Source organism: Mustela nivalis (assembly GCF_964662115.1).
Source record: "Mustela nivalis genome assembly, chromosome: 17".
NCBI lineage: Eukaryota > Metazoa > Chordata > Mammalia > Carnivora > Mustelidae > Mustela > Mustela nivalis.
In genome coordinates, this window is record NC_139036.1 from 26,684,329 (window position 1) to 26,706,663 (window position 22,335).

Genomic DNA, 22,335 nt, shown 5'->3' on the forward strand with positions numbered 1-22,335 from the left:
GTCGTTAAGTGTCCGCCTTTGGCTTAGGTCATGATCCTAGCGTCCCGGGATCAAGCCCCACATCAGGCTCCCTGTTCACTGGGGAGTTTGCTTCTCCCTCTCCAGCTATCCCCTGCTTGTCTTCCCTCCTTCACTGTGTCTCTCTGTCAAATAAATAAATAAAATCTTTAAAAAAAATTTAAAAACATTTAAAAATAAATAAAAATAAGTAACAGCTTATGTGATAGGTCCTCAGTACTGCTTTAAAGAACTATATATAAACTCAAGACATACAGAGGGCTGTCAAAATATAAATAAAAAACCACAAGTGCAAAAACAGTAAGCAGAAATTAATCATTTAAGTTCTTTAAATGTGTGCCATTTCTCAGATTAAGGTATATTCATAGAATAGTAGTTAAGATTATAGATCTTGGAGTCAGAGTGCCTTATTTGAATCCTGGTTCTTCTGCTCACTAGCTGTATGATCTTGAGCAAGTTACATAACCAAACTGTCCCTTAATTTCCTTACCTGTAAAATGGGGATAAATACTACCAACTTTATAAACTACTGGAGTACCAAATGAAATGATACACATAATGATGACAGTAACAACATCCTTTGAAGCTTACTGTGTTCCAGTCTCTAAGCACTTAATGAGCTTACCACAATGCCTGACGTATGGTGAAAGGCCAATAAATATAACATTTGTCTCATGATTGGTCCCTTTATCACTCTCTAGACAAAGAATGTGAAATGAGCTTATCAGGAGCCCCCAGAACTATACCAAGGGCCAAATCAGGGGTATCAAGACCTGCATGATGGTTTCTTTTATACTTATCCATAGATTCTCAACATGGCACCTCTCTAAAGGGAAAAAAAAGATGGCATGCACTCAGTAATCACCACATCCAGTCCCTCCCTTATTCCCATTGAGAAACTTAACAATGTTTTAAAACTATAAGCTCATGTCCTCACATCCTCCTAAGGCTCTTGCAGGGAAGAGGGAAGGATTATGCTATTTTTACAATGGCAAAAAACGAGCTTCACCTATTATCATTATACAGTGACCCAATGCAAGACTAGAAAAACCAAAGGAAAGGGGTCAAAATCCATGAGTAGCATGTCCATCAGATGTAATTCTTTTTCAACACATAGCCCTCTCCAATATCTAATATGCATTGCCTTTCTCTCCATTTTAGGGTGAACCATTAGGCTAAACATAAGGATTACAGAAACTTAATAGCTCTGAACTTTAGATTGCTTATGACCTGAAATTAAGTACCTCTTAAGGTCCTTTGTGCTGCGAAAATCATGGTGTCTCCTAGGACAGTAAGTGGGGGTACACAGACTAGTCTTGCAGAGATCATCGAAAAAAAAAAAAAGCCAAACCCATAAAAAAACACAACTTTAACCTTAAAAAAGTAGGGAAGAAATAGGAAGTACCATGCAAATGTCTACTTACCAGATGAATCTGGCAGAGTCTGCTCCCAATGGTCCTTCTTCCAAGCTTTTCTAGAAGTGGCCCTGCCAGAATACCTTTTGTCTGTGTCCAAGAGGGAGGCTGATGCCAGTTTTCTAATGCTACCCACCGCCAGGAAATCACTTTCCCCATCTTCCCCTTCATCAAACCTGTCAATCACTCTGGCAGCAGTGGCTGTAGAGGAGGGGGAAAAGTAATCAGAATCTCCACGTTAGAAGGAACTTTAATGGTAACCCTATCCAACCCTTTTTTTTTTTTTTTTTTCCTATCCAACCCTTTTAACTCATACTCTACAAAATCCCAACCAACTTCCAGAAGGAGGAAACTCATTACCTCTCAAGATAAGACCACTACCTTACTGCTGTTCCTGAACAGAAAGCTGACCTCTGCACTAACTAGTAGGAAATATTTCTATGCCTTGGATCATAAAAACGAACCTAATTCCTCTTCCATTTGTGACAGTCGCTCAAATATGGTAAGTCCACCATCTCTCCTCACTCCATCCCATCCCTAAGGGAGTTTGCTTATCCTGGCTCAACAGCCCCAGCTCCTTCAACTGATATTCCTAAGACACGGTCCAGCACTCACATTTATCCTTCCTTATTCTTTCTTCCTCACACTTCTCTGATTCAGGTCTAAAGCGGGATTACTCCCAACTAGACCTTGAACACCAGCTTACAGAGCAGCAGTCTCATTTGTCAGCCCCTGAGCAAGTGTCTTGAGGCCTAAGGAGGCTTAAACAGCACCACGGAATCCCACTTCTTCCTTCAATCTCCAAGTAAGTTCTTAGGGGCAGGCCGACTTAAAAAACAGCTGAGACGCCCTTCTCATGTCTAACTCAATACCAGTAATGGCACTCTGAAAGATAACTTTACTTACAGCCAACTACTGGACCCTAAAGCCTCCAACAGCCCTTGAAGCCTGAGTCGCCGGGATGCTCCGCCCTCCCCAGCACCAAGTCTAGCCAGCGGGTCAGGAAGCAGCGGAAGCCCACCTCCCGGGCCCGGGGCAACCCTCCCGGGAGGCTGTTTTCCTCTGCGCCAGGGCCAGCCGAGTAGGCCAGGCGGCGAGGCCTAGCTGCCGGCCCCGCTCGCGCCGCCCGGGTCTGCCCTGGGCCGGACCCACAGCTCCGCACGTGGCCTTTTCCCAGTCAGGCCTCACCCTCCTCTGGGTCCGCCTCAGGATCCGCCTCGCGCGGGCGCGGGTTCAACAACTGTTCCAGCTGCAGCGCCAGCGGTCCCGCCATCGTCACCAGGTCTCGCTCCGCGCGGCGCTCGTCGGTGTGCGGCCCCGGCCTGGACGCTCTCTCCCCGCGGGGCCCTGTTGCCGGGAGACTAGCGCCCAGAACAGCCAGGGACCGCGCAAAACCCCGCTCTCGCTCGGGGCCGGCCACTTCCGGGAGGCGCGCGGGAGGGGGCGGAGCCTGCGTGTCACTACGGGCGTTGCTAGGAAGAAGGCGGAAGCGCGTGGAAGGCCGTAGGGACTGTCGCGGTCCCGGCGCGCGTGCGCGTGCGTGGAGGGGGTGTGTGGGGAGGTCCGGGAGCGCGCGAGGGCACGTGGCCTCTTTTGGCGCAGAACAGACGTTGCAGTGCGCGCGGCCCTTGTCCCCTTGCATAAAATATGCTTCAAGATTTGTCTGAGATTCGATTAGAAATAAAGTGTGGGGTGGCCGTGGCCTATGGTGGCTGATTTGAAAAAGAGAAGGGAGTAAACGATAAGATTCTTCAGCCTCAGGTGCGCTTTGGGGCACACAGAGACTGGGACCAAAACAGGTTGGGCATTTAAGGAGGAGTCTGGGGGCGAGGCACATGCCTGTGACCCCGTGGTGTTCAGGATTTAAGAAACCTACGTCAGGGATGTGCATGTGTAACTGTGCGGCAGACTGTTGGTGTCGTTATTAATAGGAATAATTAGAAGTCGCTCCAACTGTTGATAAATAAAGATCAATTCTGTGGTTTCTCCAAGTAGCCTTGTCTTAGGGAAAAGGGGGTGGTGGTGATTACTTCATACACTCATTACTGATATCTCTTCAAAGGTGAAGGCATACTTAGACACTTGAAACTGGTGCACAGATGCAGAAAACCTCAACGTCTACCGTTAGAGGGGCACAGGGAGACTCAGAATATAAAGACTTAATAGGATCAGTTTAATTACACCCAGCCACACGGAAAGATACAATCCCTTTATGAAGCATTCCTTAACTGCCCGCTGTGTGGCAGGCATTGCTAGATGAGATACAAAGATGAGTAAGTTAAATTCTCTCCTGAGAAAGTGATCAGCCCAGGGGGCCAGACAAACTTGTAAACACAAACAGCAATAAGGGGATGATAAGGGTGAGTTCAAAGTGGTCTATCCTTCCAATATCTGTTTGAGGTCACCTGTAGTAACCTAGAACCCCATAAACAGAAACTGCATCAAAAGAGTCCAGAAAATAGTGTTAAGGGTTCCGGGCCAGTTGGATCCCACAGCTGAACAGCCTAGGAACTCTCAGCTTACCAGCGCTTTCCTGCAGAATTTAAGAGAAGTGAGGGTCCCTGACTTTCACAGTTTTAATATGCCCTCAGGGTCAAGAGCAATGAGAGGCCATCACTTTAGTGAGGTTTGCTTCATGTCCCCTTCCTAGGTGGCTGCAAAGGGGAAGGAGAACCCATCATAGGGGAGACCCCCTCAAACATGAAAGGGAAAGAGGGGTGCTAGGACGGAAGCACCCTAAACAGGGGACTAAGGCAAAAGAAAACTGCTTTTTTTTGCCAGCAGTAAGAGAATTCAGGCTAGAAAACAGCTTTGTTTGTTTGTTTTTGTTAACACATCCCCTGTAATTGCAGTCTGGTGCCTGCAGTTTGGGGGGGGGGGTGGGCAGAGCAAAGCAGGCCCCTCAGGCTGCAACAGGAGCCTTAGCCTTGGGCTTCAAAGGACAAAATGTTTCTATCCGCATTTAGGAAACTACCTCCTCCAATCCTCTTCCCTTCCTATTTTGAACAATGGTACTTAGAATCCTTGCCTTGAGGGTAAAGAAAAGGAAGAAAATGGAAAGGGAGGCAAGATAGTTCAGAGACCACTTCTAAACCATCAAGTAAAGAGGACACTGGTGGATGATTCCGGGCAGAAAATGCCCAAGTTCTGCTTACCTACTCTCCCTTCTCTATCCTGGTCCCCACTGACTTGGGAAGCCTTTGGAGGAAGGAATCAAGGCTACTCTACTCCAGTCATACACATCCCAGGGCCCCCAAAATGCTCCTCCTGCTTTCTTACCCCATACTAAGGGTTGGGGGGAGGCAAGAGGAAAGAATTCTAAGACTTAATATGCAGCTGAGAGAAGTTGAGGCACAGGGCAGGGAAGCACCCTCCTAAATGCTCTCTCTATGAGGCCCTCCCTGCTTGCATTCTAGTGTGTTGAAGGAGGGGTTTCCTGTTGGGAAAGGGTCTGGAGATGGAGGGTGGACTACAAGAGAAGATATTTCAAAGACTGTGCCTCCTACAAGAAACTTAAGCAGATTTGATGACCAGAGGGATGGGAATAAATGGGAGCATTCTCCAAAAAAATAGTCCTCTCCAGAGCTGGTCAGAGGGTCTCCTGGTTCGCAGTTCTCTGCCTGCTACCTATGGGCTGCAAAGTGAGAGACAGATGTAGGAATAGCTGATGGGCAGGGGTGACATTAGATTACCCCTCACCCCCCACCACTGTCCCAATCAACTTGTCCTATGACCTGGTGTTTCAGGAGTTTAGGGAACTCAGGTTCTTGCCTGCCTCTCTTCTCAGACGCATCAATCCCCATGTCCCAGGTCACTGCCAATGTCTGTCTTGGCTCTCCATGCTTGTTCTCCCTGACCTTGACTGAAAGCAGCCCCCAGTCTCCTCCAGCCTGGGGAAATTGGGAGGGTGAGCTTCAACTCCCTAGCCCAGGGCAGGCTGGAACCCTGAGGGCAGATGGCAGAGGCACGGAGGTGGCAGCTTTAAGATGGCCGCAGGGAGAAAGCTAACTGCCAAGCCTAGCTGGAGAGGAGACTGCCCTTCTCGGAGGGAGGGGACAGTTTGTGCTCCCTGTGGCCCTTGAGCCTCTCTTGGGAGCTCTCAGACAGCCGGCTGCCCGCTGATGGTGCTGCACTTCTCTGCACCTTAGGGCTGGAGGTGGGCAGCGCTGCTCTGTTAGGAAGAATAGTCCCTGATATTTCTAGACCTCCTCCTCTCAGGCAGCTCCCAATCTGACTGCTAAACTTTGCCACCTGTTCAGGTATTTCTTTGGGTTCAACAGGGAAAGACTGTTACGCTGCCACGGAGTCAGCGAGAGGAAAGGAGTCCACACTGAGCGCCCAACTCAAAACGCTTCTTAACAAGTACCGGATTCCACAATAAAGCTGCTAAATAATTCAGCAGCCCTGATAGGAAAATGCAGCTTCCCGTGCGCATACGTTCAGTTAAATGAATGTCTTTAAAGGGGGTGGCTATAATGAATAAGTTGGCTGTGATTTAATGTATATACATGCTAAAAGGGCAAAAACACCTAATCCAGGGATTGCGTAAAAGCAGGTCAAGAATTGTGCTGCATGCAGAAGCTAGGAGTTTCAAAAGTCTCTCCGTATTTCATAAATTTGGATTTCTGAAAGAACACTGTCAGGTTCCTTCCTGATAGTCCTCCCCATTAGACAAACCATCATATGGATGTGGTGAAATATTGCTCATTTTAGAGCCTTCCCTGCAGGAAAGATACACTTGGTTGTGTCTTAACAAAATATGAAAACGACATTGGAAATCGCATACCATTTAATGTAAAACCTTCGATTTTTAAAACGAAATAAATAATCCAGACTGAAATCTAGAAATTCTGGTACTCTAATAGCATCTTATATTAAACACACACGTATTCCATAGTAGATAAATATTTAAATTCCTTCCATGTTTAATGAAGGCTTGGGAGAGATTGAAGTACTTTTCAGAACCTATTGGCAGCTCCCAGATGAAATTTGATTTCTATATTGGTTATTTTTTGCTCATCTTTCAGAGAAAGGTGGTATGTATCTTGTGCCAGGCAAAATAGTTTTCCCTTTGGGAAATTTCAAATGTAACAAACACTGTAAAACAACTCCTTCACCATCACCGTCAGTTCTCTGAAAGGATTAAAGTATTTAATTTCTAGCTGTACTGTACAACTATTTTACATTATCTTTTAAACCGTCAAATTAAAGAGCAGGATTATCTATGGGAAGTGAATTGAAACTGAAAAGGACCACCTCTAACTATATATTTACAGGTAACTGACTTTCACAAGTCCCACCTTCGGAATGTGCAGAATGGGGGATAGAGAGAGTGCATGAGATCTCATGCCTAATCATACTGGGAACACTCATTTTTAGCCCTGGATTTGATTTCTATTTCAAATTCTATATTAACTTATCAGCAAATCTCTCTTCAACTATATCAGTTAAAGCCACAGAATGCAAATTCGTAGTTAATAACAGCAGGAAGCCACGGAGAAAAGCGAGGCTGGCATTAGCAAGGGGATTCAGCCACAGCCAAGGTAAAAAGATATCCCAGGCCTGCCTCTCTTCCTCCTGGCTTCTGAGGGGCCATTCAGCTCCCCACCAGCCTCCCCTCTACTTGTTAAAACATCAAATAACACACCAATTATCTAAACATCAGATTTTCTATTTTTATTAAAAACTCACAAATTTATTCAACATGTTTTCTTTCATACAGTGAATGGTCTAATATGCACTGGAGGTCACACAAGCTTAGGTTTATCAGAACAATAAAAGACATATGAGAAATTTAATATATAAAGAAAAAAGTAGCAGCTGTTGACTGCATATTTGACCATAAAATTTAAATATTTTGGACTTTTATTTTAAAGACACAAAAATAAAACCTGTGTGGGTCTATATAAGTCATATTAACAATTCCATGAATGTTCAACAGGACTAAAAATTAGCAAAGATGTTTTTTTAAACCTTGTAACACTTTTTTTTTTTTTTAACACTTTCTCAGGTTGTGGTGCTAGGCACCTTTACAGTATTTGTGCTATAATTATTCTATTTGGCAAGTGTCTGAATATCATGTTTTCTCTTTGCCTGTGTAAACAACACCTTTTTACATACTAGCACAGTGAGCTGCGAGCCCTGCAAATCTGTCAGAACATCTACAGGAAAAGAAAATGAACAATTTTGGTTGATTGCTCAAAACATTTTGTTTTTGAACAAGAGGTTTCAAAACAGGATATATTAATAAAACACTGAACTCCTGAATTTAACATTATACGTAAACAGTTGACTGTTTTTAGTTCAATAGTCTTTTTTTTTTTTAACTTTTTTTTTTTTTTTTGTATGTGTGAAGGTAGAATACTTTCTTGTACAGTTGATGTTCAAGTCATTTTACTGAGAGGTCTGGCTGGAGACCATACTATCCAGGGTGTTTGTGTGTATCTGTGTGTGTGTAGAGCTTTGTGAAGGTAGAAGAGTTGATACTGAGGGCTTTACATTTAGAATTTTGCTATTTTGGCAAAAACAAAAAACCAAAAACCCAGATAGACAAAAAATATATATATATAGTCCCACCTGATGCACAGCAGGTCGGCGTTTCTGAAGCTATAAGAGTTTGTTGTCGCTGCTCCTGAACACTGAGACAACACTAGTGAGACATTTCCCGGAGCCAGAACCCTCCGGGCTAGCCCGGGAGTGCCCCGGGCTGCTCCACCTCCCTCAACCGGCTGTGCCTCTCCGCCTCCCTCCCTGCGGCTCCCGGCGTCACCACTGGCTGAGCGTCCCCGAGGTCGCCTAGGGTGTTCCTGTGCCGTCCTCCAGCCGGGCGTGCACACTTGGGGCGTCTGTCCCCACATCCGGGTCCAGGTGGAAGATGGGGAGAGGTCTGCATTTCCCTTCGGGAGCCCCAAATCTGTACCTCGCCATCCAGCGCATAGATCTCAGTTCTGCCTCCACGCGGTTTTGGATCCTGTTTCTTGTCCCCCTTTCCCATCCGGACTCCCCAGACGGAAAATGGTCCCCGAGGCTGAGGGAAGTGTGTGTGTGTGTGTGGGGGGGGGGGTGACTTGCTTTTTATGTTTTTTTTTCTTCTTTTTTCTATTTTTCTTAAATAAAGGTTCATTTCTGTACAACCACGAACTCCGCGGACTGTGCGAGATCCCGCTACCACACGGCCGCCTCGTTCATTTCGGGGGGGTGAGACAGGTGGTTCCCATAGCTCGCCCCGCCGTTGACCGACAGCGATGAGAAGGGCGGGCTGGGCCCGAAGACCTCCGCCGACATTGAGTGTAGAGGCCCGGGCAGGCTGGGCTCTGGGCTGGGCGAGTCCCCTGGGGGATGCGCCAGGATGTCAGTGAACCGTTGCGCTTCGCTCGACGGGTGGTGTCCGGGCAGCGGGTGCTCCAGGCCGCCCAGGGGTGTCCCGGAGGGCCCGGACGACGGCACGAAGGGCAGGTCCACTGGCGTCTGAGCTTGCGAGGACGGGGGACCTTGCGGGAAGAAGTCGTAGTTGCCCCCGGGCCCATAGTACTCGCTCTGGTAATCTGCGGAGCAGCAGGGAAGAGGATGTCAGGGCGGAGGAGGAACGAGGAGAAAGGCAATAGGGGGAACTCGCTGTTGGGGGGCTCCCCTGCGGGGCTGGCAGTAGGGAGGCTGCCTGGTGCAAACTTTGGAGCTGCTCCCTACCAGCCCACCCGCCTCCTTCACGGTCAGGAATTCAGCACTCGGTGCCGACTATCGACCCTTGATTTACTCCCCAGCCTTCTCCACCTCTCTCCCGCTCGGCACTTCTCTAAAGAAAACCGGGAGCGCCTCCCGCGCTGCCACCCGCTTCCAACGAAGCCAACCCCGGCTGGCCGCTCCCTGCCACTCGGCAGCACACTCACCTCCGTAGAAGGAGAAGGGCCCGTTGGGGATGAGCTCGCCTGGCTCCAGGCGGTCCACCAGCGGCCGCATCCGGCGCGGACTGCGGAAGAAGGCGTGGCGCCGGGCGCCCAGCGCGCTCAGCTGCTTCATCCTCCGTTCCTTGGAACGTCTGTTCTGGAACCAGACCTGAAGCACACACGCGGCCGGCGAGGTGAGGCCCCCGGAGACCCTCCCCTCCCCCCAACTTCGGGTGCGCGGCTGATCGTCCCGAACCCCTCCAACCGCTAGCAAGACTCTTGTCTCCCAAGTGTGTGCGTGTTGTGTGTTGTGTTGCGTTGTGTTGTGTGTGGGAGGGTGGGGGTGGGGGTTATGTCTCTGAGTGGGCCGCGCAAGACGGCCCCAGAGCCAATAATATACGGGATTCCCGACTGGGGACCTGGGCAAGCCTCCCTGCCCGACGTGAAGCAGTTGGAGTTGTTTCCAACAGTCACACTGTCACAGTTTCAGCTCCTGGGGGCTCTACACACATAGACAACCTCCCCAAATAGTGTTGGACACACACAGCTTCCCATTCACGGTCCCTGGCAGCTCCCTCCCCCGCATGATCGTGACAGAGAACTAAACAGTCTCCTGTTGACACTCGGTCTACCAATGACAGTGACACCAAAACCCACAATCTCCTTTTCACAGCCATGCAAATCTCCCAGTGCAAAATATACTTGTCCACAGCCTCTCACTGACAAGGACACAGACATGCAACCCTCCATTCACTGCAGGTTGGCACAGCCTCCCAGGGGCTACAAGGCCTCCCCTGGAAGGCAGCCTGCATATGTGTTCCCTGGCACACTCAGCCTCCAGGCACACCCAGCACATCCTTGCAGAGCCTCCGCAAGTGAACCACTCACCTCACTGTGGGCCGGATACTGAGGCCCAAATCACATGCAGCCCCAAGTCCTCACAACACAGTGGCACAGATGCCCAGATACCTACCTCGCCTCCGTATTCCACTCTAGACTGCCAGAGCCTGAGCTGACTCCAGCCCGGGGCCTCTCCCCTTTCAAACCAGGATGCCCCATCTCTCTCTGGAGAAGATGTCCATCTCTCTGCTCTGGGGCTTTTCTAACTTAAGTAAGAGACCCACAAAGTAGGTGGGGGACACAGAGGGAGATCTATGTTGTGGGGAAGTCAGTGGAACTGATTAATTCTGGCATGCTCAGAGACCTCTGGGCTCCTTCCAAAGGTGAGTGTTGCAGAAGAAAGGGTCCCAACTCCCTAGTGGCATCCAACGATGTCCCCTCCTCTGGCTTCAGGCTGAGCTCCCCATCCCTCCCCCTCTGCCAAGACCATCACCAGCTACAAACTGGGAAATGGAGGGAGCCTAGGGATTTCCAGATGCCCTCCGCAACGGGGCAGCACAGCACAGGACACCAGGGTAGGGATGTGTCTGGGCCTCTCCAGTCCTCCCCGCTCCAGCCTCCCAGGACTCACTCCCCTCCTTGAGGCTGGGTTTCCCCAGCTTGGCCTGGGTGCTGGCCTAGAGGAGCCATGTCGGTCTGGATGCTGGGTGGGACTGAGTGGGATGCCCACGCCCTGACCTGGATGACACGCATATTGAGGCCAGTCTCCTGAGCCAGCTGCTCCCGGATGTGGCGTGTGGGCTTGGGAGTAGCAGCAAAGGCCGCCTTCAGAGTTTCCAGTTGCTTTGCCTTGATGGTTGTGCGCGGCCCCCGTCGTTTGGCGCCCAGGTTCTGGTCGTCATTCTCATTACTGCCCCCTTCCTTGTCCGATACGTTGGCACTCTCCGAGTCCTTGGCATCATCCTGTGATGGGTCTTGGGAGTCTGGAGACAAACTGGGGTCACTGCCCGTGGTGGCTGAGGAGAGGGAAGGGACAGGTGAGCAGCGGCTTCACAGGGCCTTCTTCCCCCAGGACCCGCCCGCCCCTAACGAGCTGGGAATTGGGGCCTCACCCGAGTGGAGGCTGTTCTCTTTGGCGACACTGCTGTTGCTTAGGTAATCCTCTTTGCAGACAAATTTGTTCTCGTCGATGATGTAGAGCTCCTCGCCAGTGGAGAGTTGCTTGTTACACATCATGCAGGTGAAGCAGTTTAGGTGAAACACTTTGCTCCGTGCTCTCCGCACCAGGTCGCTAGGGGAGATGCCCTGCGCGCAGCCAGCGCATTTGGTACCGAAACATCTGCGGGATGGGAGAGGACCAGTTGGTGAGGGGCAAGGGGAGAACGGAGGCCAGGAAAAAGACGACAGAAAAGGAGAGAAAAAGAAAGTGGAGGAAGAAGAGGTGGAAGGGGAAAAATGAGGAGAGACAGCGGATGGAACCGTCAAGAAGGCAGGAGAGGGCGCGGGGCACCAGTGAAAAGTCAGACACATGGTTCGAATGAGAGAGCGAAGGGCCTGAGCTGCCCCCACCCCCGCCTCATGCCCAGGGTTGTCCCAGAGGAAAAGAGCGCCTTGGGAAGACGGTAAGGCGGCGATTGGAAGGGGAAGGGAGGCACTTATTTTCCTGTTAGATTCGGAGAACATTCAAAATCTAATCAGAGCTCCATGTAAACGCGTCCCGAGCGCCGCTTTTCTCTCCTAGCGTCACCTTTCACCGCAAAAGGACCCGCGCATACGCTGAGGGTTGGCAAGGTCCAGTCCCGCCGCGGGTAGAGAAACAGCCGCGGAGCGCGCCTCCCGCTGCCGCTGGGCCGCCACCACGTTCAAGCCGAAAGCCGGGCAGGTTGGCCACCGCGGGGCTCTAGATGCCGGGCTGCGCTTTACGGGAGCCAGGCCTCTGGGGCCCGCTGGCAGCTGGCACCGTTCGCTGTTCTCGGGTTCGGCTCCAGCCAGTATTGGGAACAACAGGCGCGGCCGGCCGAGGTTCAGAGGCTCAGCCCGCGCTTCCTCCCGGCGATATCAGCCTCACAGCGCTTTTCTCCATGGTTCCCCGCAATCAGAGACACGCTTCCTGGGGCAGCGCGTTCTGGGCCACTGAGCAAAGCGACCCGGATGGTTTCGCACCCTCACTCCCACTCCCAGTTTGATCGGTCACCAAAAACTCAGAGGAGAGCAGAGAGCAAGTCAACCGAGTAAACTGGGAGGTTTCAAACCAGTACAGAGGAATTAAAATTCGCATTTGCTCCTATTTCTTCTCGGTTGACTTTCGTGTTTGTGTGGATTTCGTGGCAAGACAGTGCGTTCGAGAGAACACATTAAAATGCTAAACGAAGGAAGGGCGTCTGGAGAAGTCTGCCGGCTCACAAGAGCCTGGCCTGGGTTTTCCCCGTTTTCGGCAGGGAGGTGGGGCAAGGGGATGGCGGGCAGTGCCTGGGAGAGCTCCTAGCGGAGCCTGCGCCACAAAGCCGAGGTTCGCGTAGGGCGGAGGCAGATACTCCCGCCAACCCAGCAGCCGGGAAGCGGAGGGAAAAGGTCTTCCCGGAGGCTGGAGTCCTGGGGCATTTCACAGGCGTGGTTCACTGTGCCCAGGCCGGCGCTTGGAGGCCAGTCGGGGTTTCAAGAACACCCTGGAATGTGCACCATAGGCGTTAGGGCAGAGTTTTTCCCTTTCGCCACCAAAGCGAGGGACTCAAAACACTCCAACGCAAAAGCCTCCGCGGTTCCCGCCAAGACCTTTTGGAGAGGAAAAGGCAATGGCATGGATCTAGCCCGGTAAAGACAGAGCTGGGGTTACAACGTCCTAGAGCTATGCTGCTTCCTTCTAAGCTTGGAGGGGCTTCTGGGCTTCTGGGATCAAGCGGACTCACACCCTTTCTCCCCAGGCACGTGCAGCTAAGCCGGGACCCACAATTTCCAAGACGCAAGCTGGGCCGCGTCCCCTGCGCACTGCGCGCCAGCTGGCGAACAGGCGGGTGCCCATGGGACTTGGCTGCCCTCTCCAAGGCTGCTCCTACCACGGTTGCTTCGGCCACGCTGACCTCTGATCCCAAGCTGGCCGGGAAGAGCCCACGGGGAGGGAGCAGCAGAGGCGCACCAGGGAAGTACTCACCGGAAAAAGTCGTTCTTGCAGTAGAGCTTGCCTTCCCGGGAGAAGCACTTCTCGGTCAGGTTGCATTTACATTCACAGCACTGGACGCACTTGACGTGCCAGGCCCTGTCCAGCACGTTCAAGAGGAAACGGTCCAGGATGGGCCTTTTGCAGCCGGCACAGTGCACCATGGTCTTTGGTTTGGTCGGGTGAAGCCGGGAGAGAGAAGAGCAGGTAGAGCCTAGGGGATGACTCCCGAAGACCTCAGCAAGAGCTCCTCAGCCCCTCCAAAAAGAGGAGACACACTGGGGGTGCAAGCCAAAACCCGCACCAGGAAATCAAAAGGGGGTGAAAATGAGGCTGATGGGGAGCAGAGGGCACCTCGGTGGACTGTGCAGCCTGGGAGTCCCAGGGCCCCGGGACACAGCAGCGCCGCCGCAGCTCCTGGGGCGAAGAAGAGTCTCGGCAGGCGAGAACGCAACTCTTCTGCCCAGAGCCCACGGAGGAGTGAAGGTCACCGAGATCGGCAACGGGAACCGAAATAAATAAAACGGAGTCGGAGAAAGAAGAGGAGGACGCAGCGAGCTCGGGTTGCAGGGAAAGCGCCGTGGAGTTCTCTTGGGCTTGAGGTAGAGCTGTCAGAAGTCAAAGTGCATCTGCTTTTGTCGGGGTGTGAGGGCGGGTGTGTGTGTGCCAGGCTGCCTACCACCGACCGGGATTTCCCCTCCTCTTTTTTTTTTTCTTCCTTCCTTCCTTTCTTTTCTTTCTTTCTTTCTTTTTTTTTTTTTTTTTTTTTAAAGAAAAGAACAAAACCAGTGGAGAAGCTCTGGATCCTACACTGCCGGCATCGGGCAGCGGGTCCGGGCGCGCAGGGCGCCCGCCACGGGCCTGGGGAAGAGGGAGGGGGTAGGCCAAGGGAGGAGGGAGGGAGGGAGGGAGGGGAAGGCAGGAGGAAGATCTCGTTGTTGATTGTTGTTGCTGCTTAAATTTCCCCCGTTTGGAGAAGTGTTTGTGTCAATCGTGAACGCAGAGGGACAACTCCAGGCGGACGCAGCCAGGTGCGCTTGCTTGCTCCCCACCTCCCCAGCCCCGTCACCTCGGCCCGTGGCCTGCCTGGCGGCCTCCGTGTTTTCAGGACGGCCCTCCCTGTTCCCGGACTCCTTCGGGGAGGTGAAACGGTCTGGCTCCTCACCGCGCCTGGCCGTGCATCGTGGCTCCAGTCACAACTCTCGGCCGCCTGTGCGCGCAGCCCCGCATCGCTCGGCCCGCGCTCCGGGGGCCTGCGTCCAACCCCACAGTCGCTGGACTTTCTTTTCCTTTTCCCCCTTTTGTCGCTGTGGTGGCAAATCTGGGTTTCCTTTCTAGCCTCTTTCCTTCCTTCCTTCCTTCCTTCCTTTTTTTTTTTTTTTTTTCCTTTTGCAGCGGGAGGAGTCGGGGGGAGGGGGAGTAGCTTGGAGAGCTTGGAAAAAACGTCCTGGTGCAGCAGCTACAGTTGTGTGCGGCTGGAACAGCTCAGCAAGGGCCGCTGCTGTCGCCGCCCAGGCCGCAGTTCGTTGCTGGCTGTCCCCGGACAAGCGTCCCTCTGTCCCTGGTCTCCTGGCCCAGTCCGCCGCCCTGGCGCGTCTCTCCCCAGCTCCAGCGGCTCGGTCACTGCTCCTGGCTGTTGGCTGAGCTCTGGAAGCCCCCTCGCCTTAATGCAGCGCCCGCCGACGTCACCGCAGCCTGCGACCAATCAGCGGCTCGCGGTCCCTCTGTAAACCATTCTGCATCCCCCGGCCGGGGAGAGTGCCGGGAGACCGCGTTTAGAGGATCAGTGGCGGCCGCATCCGCCGCCCCGCGCGGTGCGGGCGGCGGGCAGCGAGGTGCCCGAGCCCCTCCTGCTCCGGTAAGGCCTCGGTTTCGATGGGAAGGACTGAGAGCGCGCGGCAGTAAGGCGCAGGCGGAGGGCAGAGTACTGTTGGAAGGTGGGATTAATCCAAGGTGGAGCCTTGTTGAAGGTTCGGGTGCAGCTGGGTCCGGGAGCCCTTGTGAACTGTTTGACTTTGCAATTCAGCGGGTGTTGGTTTTTGTTTTTGTTTTTGTTTTCCCTTCTTCGTGCTTTCTTGGCCTAGAAGTTTGTCCCGAGCACAGCGCGCGTTTTAGCGGGAGTGGGGGAGGGAGAGCCACAGGATCTTCCTCCTCTGGTTCCTCGGTTCCTCCGTTCCTCCTCCCCCAGTCCATCCAAAGTCCACAGGGTCTCGGTCTCCCAGAGACCTGGGTGTCTGTTCCCGCAGCGCGGTCTTGGAAAGTTGATTCCGGCGCTTTCCTGATGGGGGCGGGGGAGACCGGAGGCGCGGCACCGGGGAGGGGGAAAGGAGTGGGTGGGGAAGCGCCACGGGTGAGGAGTTGCAACCCCGGCGAGAAGTTGTGAGAAAACTGTGATCCGGAGACACCTTTTACATACAAAAACAAACGACTAGGCGGGAAACCGCAGGGCATCAGTGGCGGCTGGCGGGTGGTGGTAGTGGCTGTTGGGAGCAGGGACGTCTGGGGCCCCACAGAAAGGCTGCAGTGGATTCGGCTGTGCAACGTACGGGCTGAGTGGGCTCGGCTTCTCCTCCTCCCCTGTTCCAGGTTCCGGGCTATCAACACCTTCCGGACACAAACCGCAGACCATACCCCCTTGTAGTTCTCTCCTCAGGGAGCTCTTACCTCCCTAATCCCAAATATAACGTCGGGACCACTGCCTGGAGGCAGATTATTCCAAAGGCGGAGTTCAGGTCCGGGTCCTGAGAATCCTCGTCTCCAAGAGTTACTCTGGTTTCCTGGATTAAAGCCAGTCAAATACCGAATTCCGTTTTGATAGCACCATTTCTGTGCTAAACCGGGATTTCTCTTGAGGTCTGAAGGTGGCAAGGCGGGCAGTCTTGTTTTGCTTTTTTTTTTTTTTTTGCTTGGGGGCGGGGAGTGTGTGCTAAGAAGGCGAATTCAACCTTAGTGTGGAAGAAAATAAGGTTGGGTGGCTAGCCAGGTCTAGCTGGTATTTTGGAATTGGCCTTCTGATCCCACTCATGGTGCGACACTCAGACATCCCACACAAGCGCCCGCGACTAAGTTGGGAAAAACGCACGCTGAAACGTAATTGCGATGAACTTGAGCCGGCGGGGGATCCAGCTCTCGGCAAACGGAATACCCTCTTCGGACGAACCGGGAAGCCGATACAGAAAATTTGGTTTACGCTCAACGGAAGTGGAGTTTTAGGGCTCTGCCAACGCCCCTTTACTGCCTTCAAGCTTCTGCCCGAACCACCCTGCAACCCCGAGGCCGCCAGCATCTTCCACCTTGCCTTCTACATCACCTTTTCATTGGAAGCCAAAGCCGAGGTCCCGCGTGCGCTTCTTTGGTGCTCCGCCCATCCTGACCTCTGGGTGCGGGGCCTCTAACATCTTCTTTGCACCCTCTCCAAAAACACCTGGGCTGGGGGTCCCCGCTGCGGGGCGGGCGGAGTGTTGAGACTAGCTATCTCTCTCTCTCTCATCAGCCCCCTCCGTGGGCCTCTCTGAGGGCTCCGCTCAGGTCAGGAGTAAGATGGGGAGGATGGTTCTCCAACCCAGCAGCCGACTTCGCGAGATCCGACTAGGTTTTTGTGCGCCTGCTGCTGACCGGAAGCTCTGAGGAGCGAGTCGATCCCTAGCCAGTACTCCAGCTCCCGCGGAGGCGCTAGGAGCTGCTTGGCTCGGGGGACCCCTTCCCCTCCTCGCGGAGCCCGAGGTGCTTCCCGAGCCCCCTGCGCTGAGTGAGACCCGCGCGGAGGGGCTGGTCCAGTCAAGTGGTCCCCATGCTCCCCCCCTCCGCCCCCAGCTGTCTTGGTTCTCGCCGCTAGCGCCCTCGACCCAACCGCCCCTTTCTGGAATCTAAAGCCGTCGGAGTCCCGAGTGGCTCAACCCCCGCCCCCGTCCCAGCTGGGCTCCTTCTCATGCAAAGCAGAGGGGCCGCGGGGGTGGAGGGCAGTTGTCGGGGACCTACCGGGCGACAGCTGGACCCGGCTGCGGGCCCTTCCTGAACCCAAGGCCCGCTGCCTTCTTTCCGGTGGACAGGAGGGGGCTGCTTCACCCGTTTGGGGGTGCTGTGATCTTGGGACCTCAACATGGTGGAAAGAGGACCCCTCCCTGCGAGCAGACCCACGCGGTAGGGGAATTGAGGACGAGAACGGGACGCCGGCTCTGGGGCATCAGGCTCTGCTTGCCCTGTGTCCAGATGGTTCAGTAAACCCGTCTGCGGGGACCAACCCCAGCGTCTACCAGGGAGTCCTGGAGCGCAGCTCTAGGCACGCCTCTTGGCTCGATTATAGGTTTCAAGTCCAGATTTAACGCCTCCACTGCGACAGCACACTCTATTAATGTTTTTTCCCCCCGTTTCCATTGAGTTTTTTATTTTAAAATGTATTTGGTTGCACAGTCATGGAGAGAAAACTGACGCCGCTTTCCAAATTAGCCACCTCTTCAGCTCCTTCAGCTCTCAGCTCTGCCTTTAAACCAATGGCTGCTGGGCAAAGAGCTCCAACCTTCCCTTCTCATCCTCAGTGCCACACTTAACTGCCAGAAGTACACCGAGCTTTCCTATGGAAGGACCTCCAAGCGGCACAGACCCACAGCCACACACACTTCCCCTAGGGCGAGTAAGCTCTAGGCGGAATGTTGTGAAGATCAATTTCCCAGCAGAGTCTGCTCTCTGTGGCCATGGAATCCTCTCCGCCTCACACCCAGGCTCTCTTGGAAAAGGCCCCAGAGGGGCCAGGAAATGTCTTTCACAATAGGAAATTTCCTTTCTAAGAATCGCCCTAAGGGTCCTGAGAGGCAGCACCCTGCTGGTGAACTGGGGGCAGAAGGGTTCTGCTAGCCCTCCCCAGATGCCCTGCTGTTGGGGGGAGGAGGGGATTGATGGCGCCCTCTCCTGCATCCGATTTCCTCCCGCGACCTCCGTAGTTCTCGGCCCCAGATCGCCTTGCTTCCTCATGTTGCCCAGTGGCTCGCGTGGCCCAAGGACCAGAGCTGGCCTGGCACCTTCAGCTGCTGTAGATGCGAGAGCGGCAACCGCCCGTGGCGGCTCCTCTGCTCACCCTGTGGGTTCCTATGCAGCCCGCCACCCCGAGAAAAGCACGGAGAGGCCGTGGAAGAAGGCGCTTGCGACAGAGCAGACTCTAGGCGGTTAACAACGCGGGGCTTCAGGCACCAGGGGGCTGCCAGCCTCGTGGGTGCAGGGAGAGGGAGGAGGGAGCGAGCGGGTCTTCTCGAGGGGTCCGATAGGCCACACAAACTCCCCACAGACTCCGTAGACTGATGCAGCAGAGGCGACGCAGTAAACTTTGGTCCTGGGCCCTAGGATCTGATCCTGCATCTTTCTCTCTCCTTTCCCTCTTGCTTTTGCTCCTGATTCAGGTTGCCATATTCTCACTCCATCACTCACTCCTGGAAATGACCTACTTGTGTGCACCACTTTACAGTTAATATCACTGCCTCCCCTGAATCACACTGCGGGGAGGGGGGTCAGTCTTACCCCCTTTTTTCCCCTGGAAAAGAAACCCAAGTTAGGGGGGTTGACCCGAGATCCCTGGGCCAGTGCAATGTGGAAGGTGAGAAATTTGGGGTGGGGGCTTGTCACCTTGCACCGCTGTGTACTTTGCCCCAGCAGTAGTTTCCAAGTTGGGGATGGGAGGGGGTGGGAGACTTCGAGGCCGCGAAAGGGCAGCATCCGGCTGGGGCTTCACGGTGTGCACAGCGTCTGGGTAAACAAGGCTGGCTTCCCACGGGACTGGGGGCGGGGGTGGACCCTGAGCTTGGAAAGGGGGGAAGGTCAAGCGTGGCGGTCTCAGATGCAAGGCAGTGCCGCAGCCCCGCAGAGCAGGGAGCGGTATGGGTAGACGCAGAAAGGAGAGGGTGAGTGGAAGAGGCAGGAGAGATAGAGAGAGAGGGAAGTAAGGGGAGAGGCACAGGGAAAGGGAATAAGGACAGAAAACCAGTGGGGAAAAAAGGAATGCCGAAAAGTAAGCAGGGCTGAAAGGAGGGAAGACGCATTGGGGAAAATGCGTGGAGGAGTAGAGGAGGAGAGCCCCAGAAAGACACCCAGCAATGTAAGAGCCGGCGGGGAGACACGCACAACCGGACACCCTGCAGGCACTGGGGGGACATCTGGCGGGACTGGAAGGTGCGCGCGCGTGTGTGACAGTTGCGTTTGTAGGCGGGAGAAAAGGAGACGGCGTGTTTGGTGGGCGACTCAGCGCCCGTGGAAAAGCGTGTGAGCGGCTCTGGGCAGGAATCCAACAAATAAATAAAACGTCTAAGACGGCGTGACAACAATGTGTATTTGGGTGCGTGCCCGTGTTCCTCCGTCTGAACACACACTCACACCCGGTAAGGAAGACAAACGGGGCTCGTGCCTCAGAGTAATTAATCCTCTCACTAATTGACTCTCGCCCCTTACCTAATGGTAGTGGTCACTGCAGATATCTGGAGAGATAGCAAAGATGTGGGGGAAAGACCCCCAAAACTAACCATGTTTGGGACTGAGATTTAAATTTTTTCTGGACTTGGCAGCTCTAAGCCCCCCTCCCCTTTGGGGGGGGGGCAGGATTCAATAGATATTGCTGCCTCACCAGCCTCTCCATGTTTGTATTCATTAAGATCTCCTGATCTTGCAGATGACCAGGAACTGTCCACGTACACACGGAAGTCTTTCATCAATCTCAGAGACTAGAAGCCACCCACTGCCCCTCTGTTGGATGTGCCCCACCTTCGGGCAACAGCAAAGTTCCCCCTTCCCCGCTGTTTCCCCAGGAGCCCAGCCCCTGCACCCCTTCCTCTCAGTCATGACTTAGCCTTCCTGGGGCCCGGATGTGTTCTGCAGCCCCTAATAGAGCAGGTGAAGTTGCAAATGGGCTGGGAAGCAGCCTTGGGTAGGTAGGAGGGAAAGCTTCAGAAGGGATGAGGCCACGGCAAGGATGGGAAGAAGCTTCTAGAAACAAACCCACTCATGCACAGGTGGAGAGATACAGAAGCACAGAAAAGAGCAGTGCACCTGGCAAGAGTGAGGCCTCCCGGGGACAGAGGAGGGAAAAAAAAAGTAGAGAGCATGCAATGTCAAGTGTGTGAGAGGGCAGACAGATGACCCGTCTCAGTGACCCTGAGGGGGCCAGTTCTGTGTGTTGTCATGGGGATGGAACCCTCCTATTTTCTCCCACAGCACCCTCAGTTCTCAGGACTGGAGAAAGAGGCAGGGAAGAGGGTGTTGGTCTTGGATCAACTCCCTGGTAGCTGAGCTGGCCAGAAAGGGCCCAAGGCCCACAGTTGGTTTGCTGATGCAGCTTCGAGGCTTGGGTTTGGGAGGTGAATGTCAACTGTCACCCCTTTGAGGTGGCAGCTCTGCTCTGTTGCCCTCCACTGAGGCTAAATAAATAATTGCTAAGATCCATAAACCACTTAGCCTAGGGAGAAGAAGGAGAAGGGAAGGGAAGCTCCCCAGGAAAAAAAAAAAAAAAAAAAGAAAGAAAATCCACTTCCCTCCCCCACTAAACACATTCTTAATTGTCCCTTGGGAACATTTGTACATTTGACCAAAGCAAATCCCCAAGCAGTAACAGCAAAATTCGTCATAGGGGCTGGCAGTCCTGAGAGAGCTAGGGGTTTGGGAAGGGGGAAGGCGGGGAGACATGGCAGGCATGTCTGAGAAGGTGAGAAACTTGGCTCTTCTCTCCCTGTCTCTGTCAGGCTGTAGAGAGAAAGTGAACAAGAGGAATAAAGTTCCAGAGTAAAGAAAGAGGACACATAAAAGGCAAATCCAAACTCGAAAGGAAAGAAAGTGAAGAAGAAAGAAAAAGGTGGGGAGAGATGGGGCCGCGGGAGACGTGCTAATAAAAAAGGGTGAAGGCGGCCCCAGGAGGCTGGGCCTCGTCCCAAACCATCGGTCTTCATTGTCTCCGTGTGTGCAAAGGCAACTCCGGCATAAGGAAAAGCCACTATTGAAGCCGCGGCTTTATTTTATATCCTATACATCAGGAGGGAGGCAAAGCTTTATTTTCGCCAAGAGACAGATATTTTATTTCTCTCTTACGGTTTTATGTGTGAGAGATGTCAGGTTACCACAATGGATGGCTAATGCATAGGCAAGAGGAGGCCGTGTTGGCATGCTGTGTGTCATGGGGTCTTGGGGGGGTGAGCGGGCCTGGGATTTAGGGCTGATGGGACACTCTGGGGGATTTCTGCTAAAACATCTCTCTTCATAAATCCAAAAGCATGGTCAGCTCAACAGGGAGAAGAAGGAGTTTTAGAGGGAAAAGAGTTGGGCTTAGAAATAAATGAACACACAAAGGAGCCGCTTCCCTTCCGACAGGCTGGGGCACCGGGGGGCAAGGTGGCCTGGTGGAAAAGCAAAGACCCACATCCAAACACACGCGCACCTTGGCGAGGAAGTGTTTTCCTACAGAACCCACTGTCATTGTGCTTTCTTTCCCCGATTTATATTTTTCTACCCTTTTCTTCCCTCTCTTCACCAGAAATCTTTTTTTTTTTCCCCATCTCCTTAGAGCCTTGGGGGGAAAGAGCTATTAATTTGCAAATCATCTGATCTGTGAAAGGATCAAGATGCCTGTTTTTCACTGCTAAATCCAATGTCTTGGGTGGACACACATATGCACACGCGAGCCCGTCATGCTGAGAATCCTGGGAGTGGAGGTGCCAGATTGGAGTCCGAGAAACATGCCCCACTCCCCGCTTTCTCCTGGGACCTATGGCTGAATTAAGCCTTAGATCCCAAACTGCACAGTGTTCATATTTTTGAACCCAGAGAGAAGGGGGAGATGAGGGGACAAAGAGAGAAAGGGAAGTGTGTTAATGGATGTGTGCCATTCAGGACTTGGACTAGTCTCCCTACTCCCAGCCCCCCAAACCCTTTCTTCCAAGAGTTCCAAGAGCTCTATTCATTCTCAGGTCCTCCTCTTCTAAGGTTGTGATTTCTTGGTCTGTAACCACTGTGGACCAAAGAGGTGATTATGCTCTTTTCCTCTTTTCAGAGGAGGAGA

General features: G+C 53.1%; 2 protein-coding genes and 1 long non-coding RNA gene across 12 annotated transcripts in view; 1 reads left to right on the plus strand and 2 right to left on the minus strand.

Annotated features, from left to right (window-relative positions):
- Positions 1-2,881, minus strand: part of AATF (apoptosis antagonizing transcription factor) — a 96,979-nt gene extending 94,098 nt beyond the window's left edge. For 2 of the 3 annotated variants that reach the window (XM_082708406.1, XM_082708408.1), the window contains exons 1-2: positions 2,622-2,879; positions 1,443-1,634 (exon numbers count right to left, since the gene is read on the minus strand). In XM_082708406.1, the coding sequence (XP_082564532.1) occupies positions 1,443-1,634; positions 2,622-2,706 (277 nt within the window). In that variant the 5' untranslated portion in view covers positions 2,707-2,879. Of the gene's footprint in view, positions 1-1,442; positions 1,635-2,621 lie in introns of all 3 variants that reach the window. The other variant, XM_082708407.1, reaches the window with a different exon arrangement.
- A 4,213-nt stretch (positions 2,882-7,094) lies between these two features.
- Positions 7,095-14,034, minus strand: LHX1 (LIM homeobox 1). 2 transcript variants are annotated; one of them, XM_082707459.1, is made up of 5 exons: positions 13,305-14,034; positions 11,269-11,495; positions 10,895-11,172; positions 9,320-9,485; positions 7,095-8,977 (listed from the first exon to the last, which is right to left on the minus strand). In XM_082707459.1, the coding sequence occupies exons 1-5, from the start codon at positions 13,472-13,474 to the stop codon at positions 8,598-8,600; spliced, it is 1,221 nt and encodes a 406-aa protein (XP_082563585.1). In that variant the 5' UTR covers positions 13,475-14,034; the 3' UTR covers positions 7,095-8,597. The 2 variants fall into 2 exon arrangements, with proteins under 2 accessions (XP_082563585.1, XP_082563586.1); XM_082707460.1 differs by lacking the exon at positions 13,305-14,034 and adding an exon at positions 11,904-13,270.
- Positions 14,035-15,078: 1,044 nt separating this feature from the next.
- Positions 15,079-22,335, plus strand: part of LOC309851791 — a 28,197-nt gene continuing 20,940 nt past the window's right edge. For 5 of the 7 annotated variants that reach the window (XR_014304933.1, XR_014304934.1, XR_014304935.1 and 2 more), the window contains exon 1: positions 15,079-15,168. This is a non-coding gene — a long non-coding RNA (uncharacterized lncRNA). Of the gene's footprint in view, positions 15,169-21,025; positions 21,136-22,335 lie in introns of all 7 variants that reach the window. The other 2 variants (XR_014304939.1, XR_014304938.1) reach the window with 2 other exon arrangements.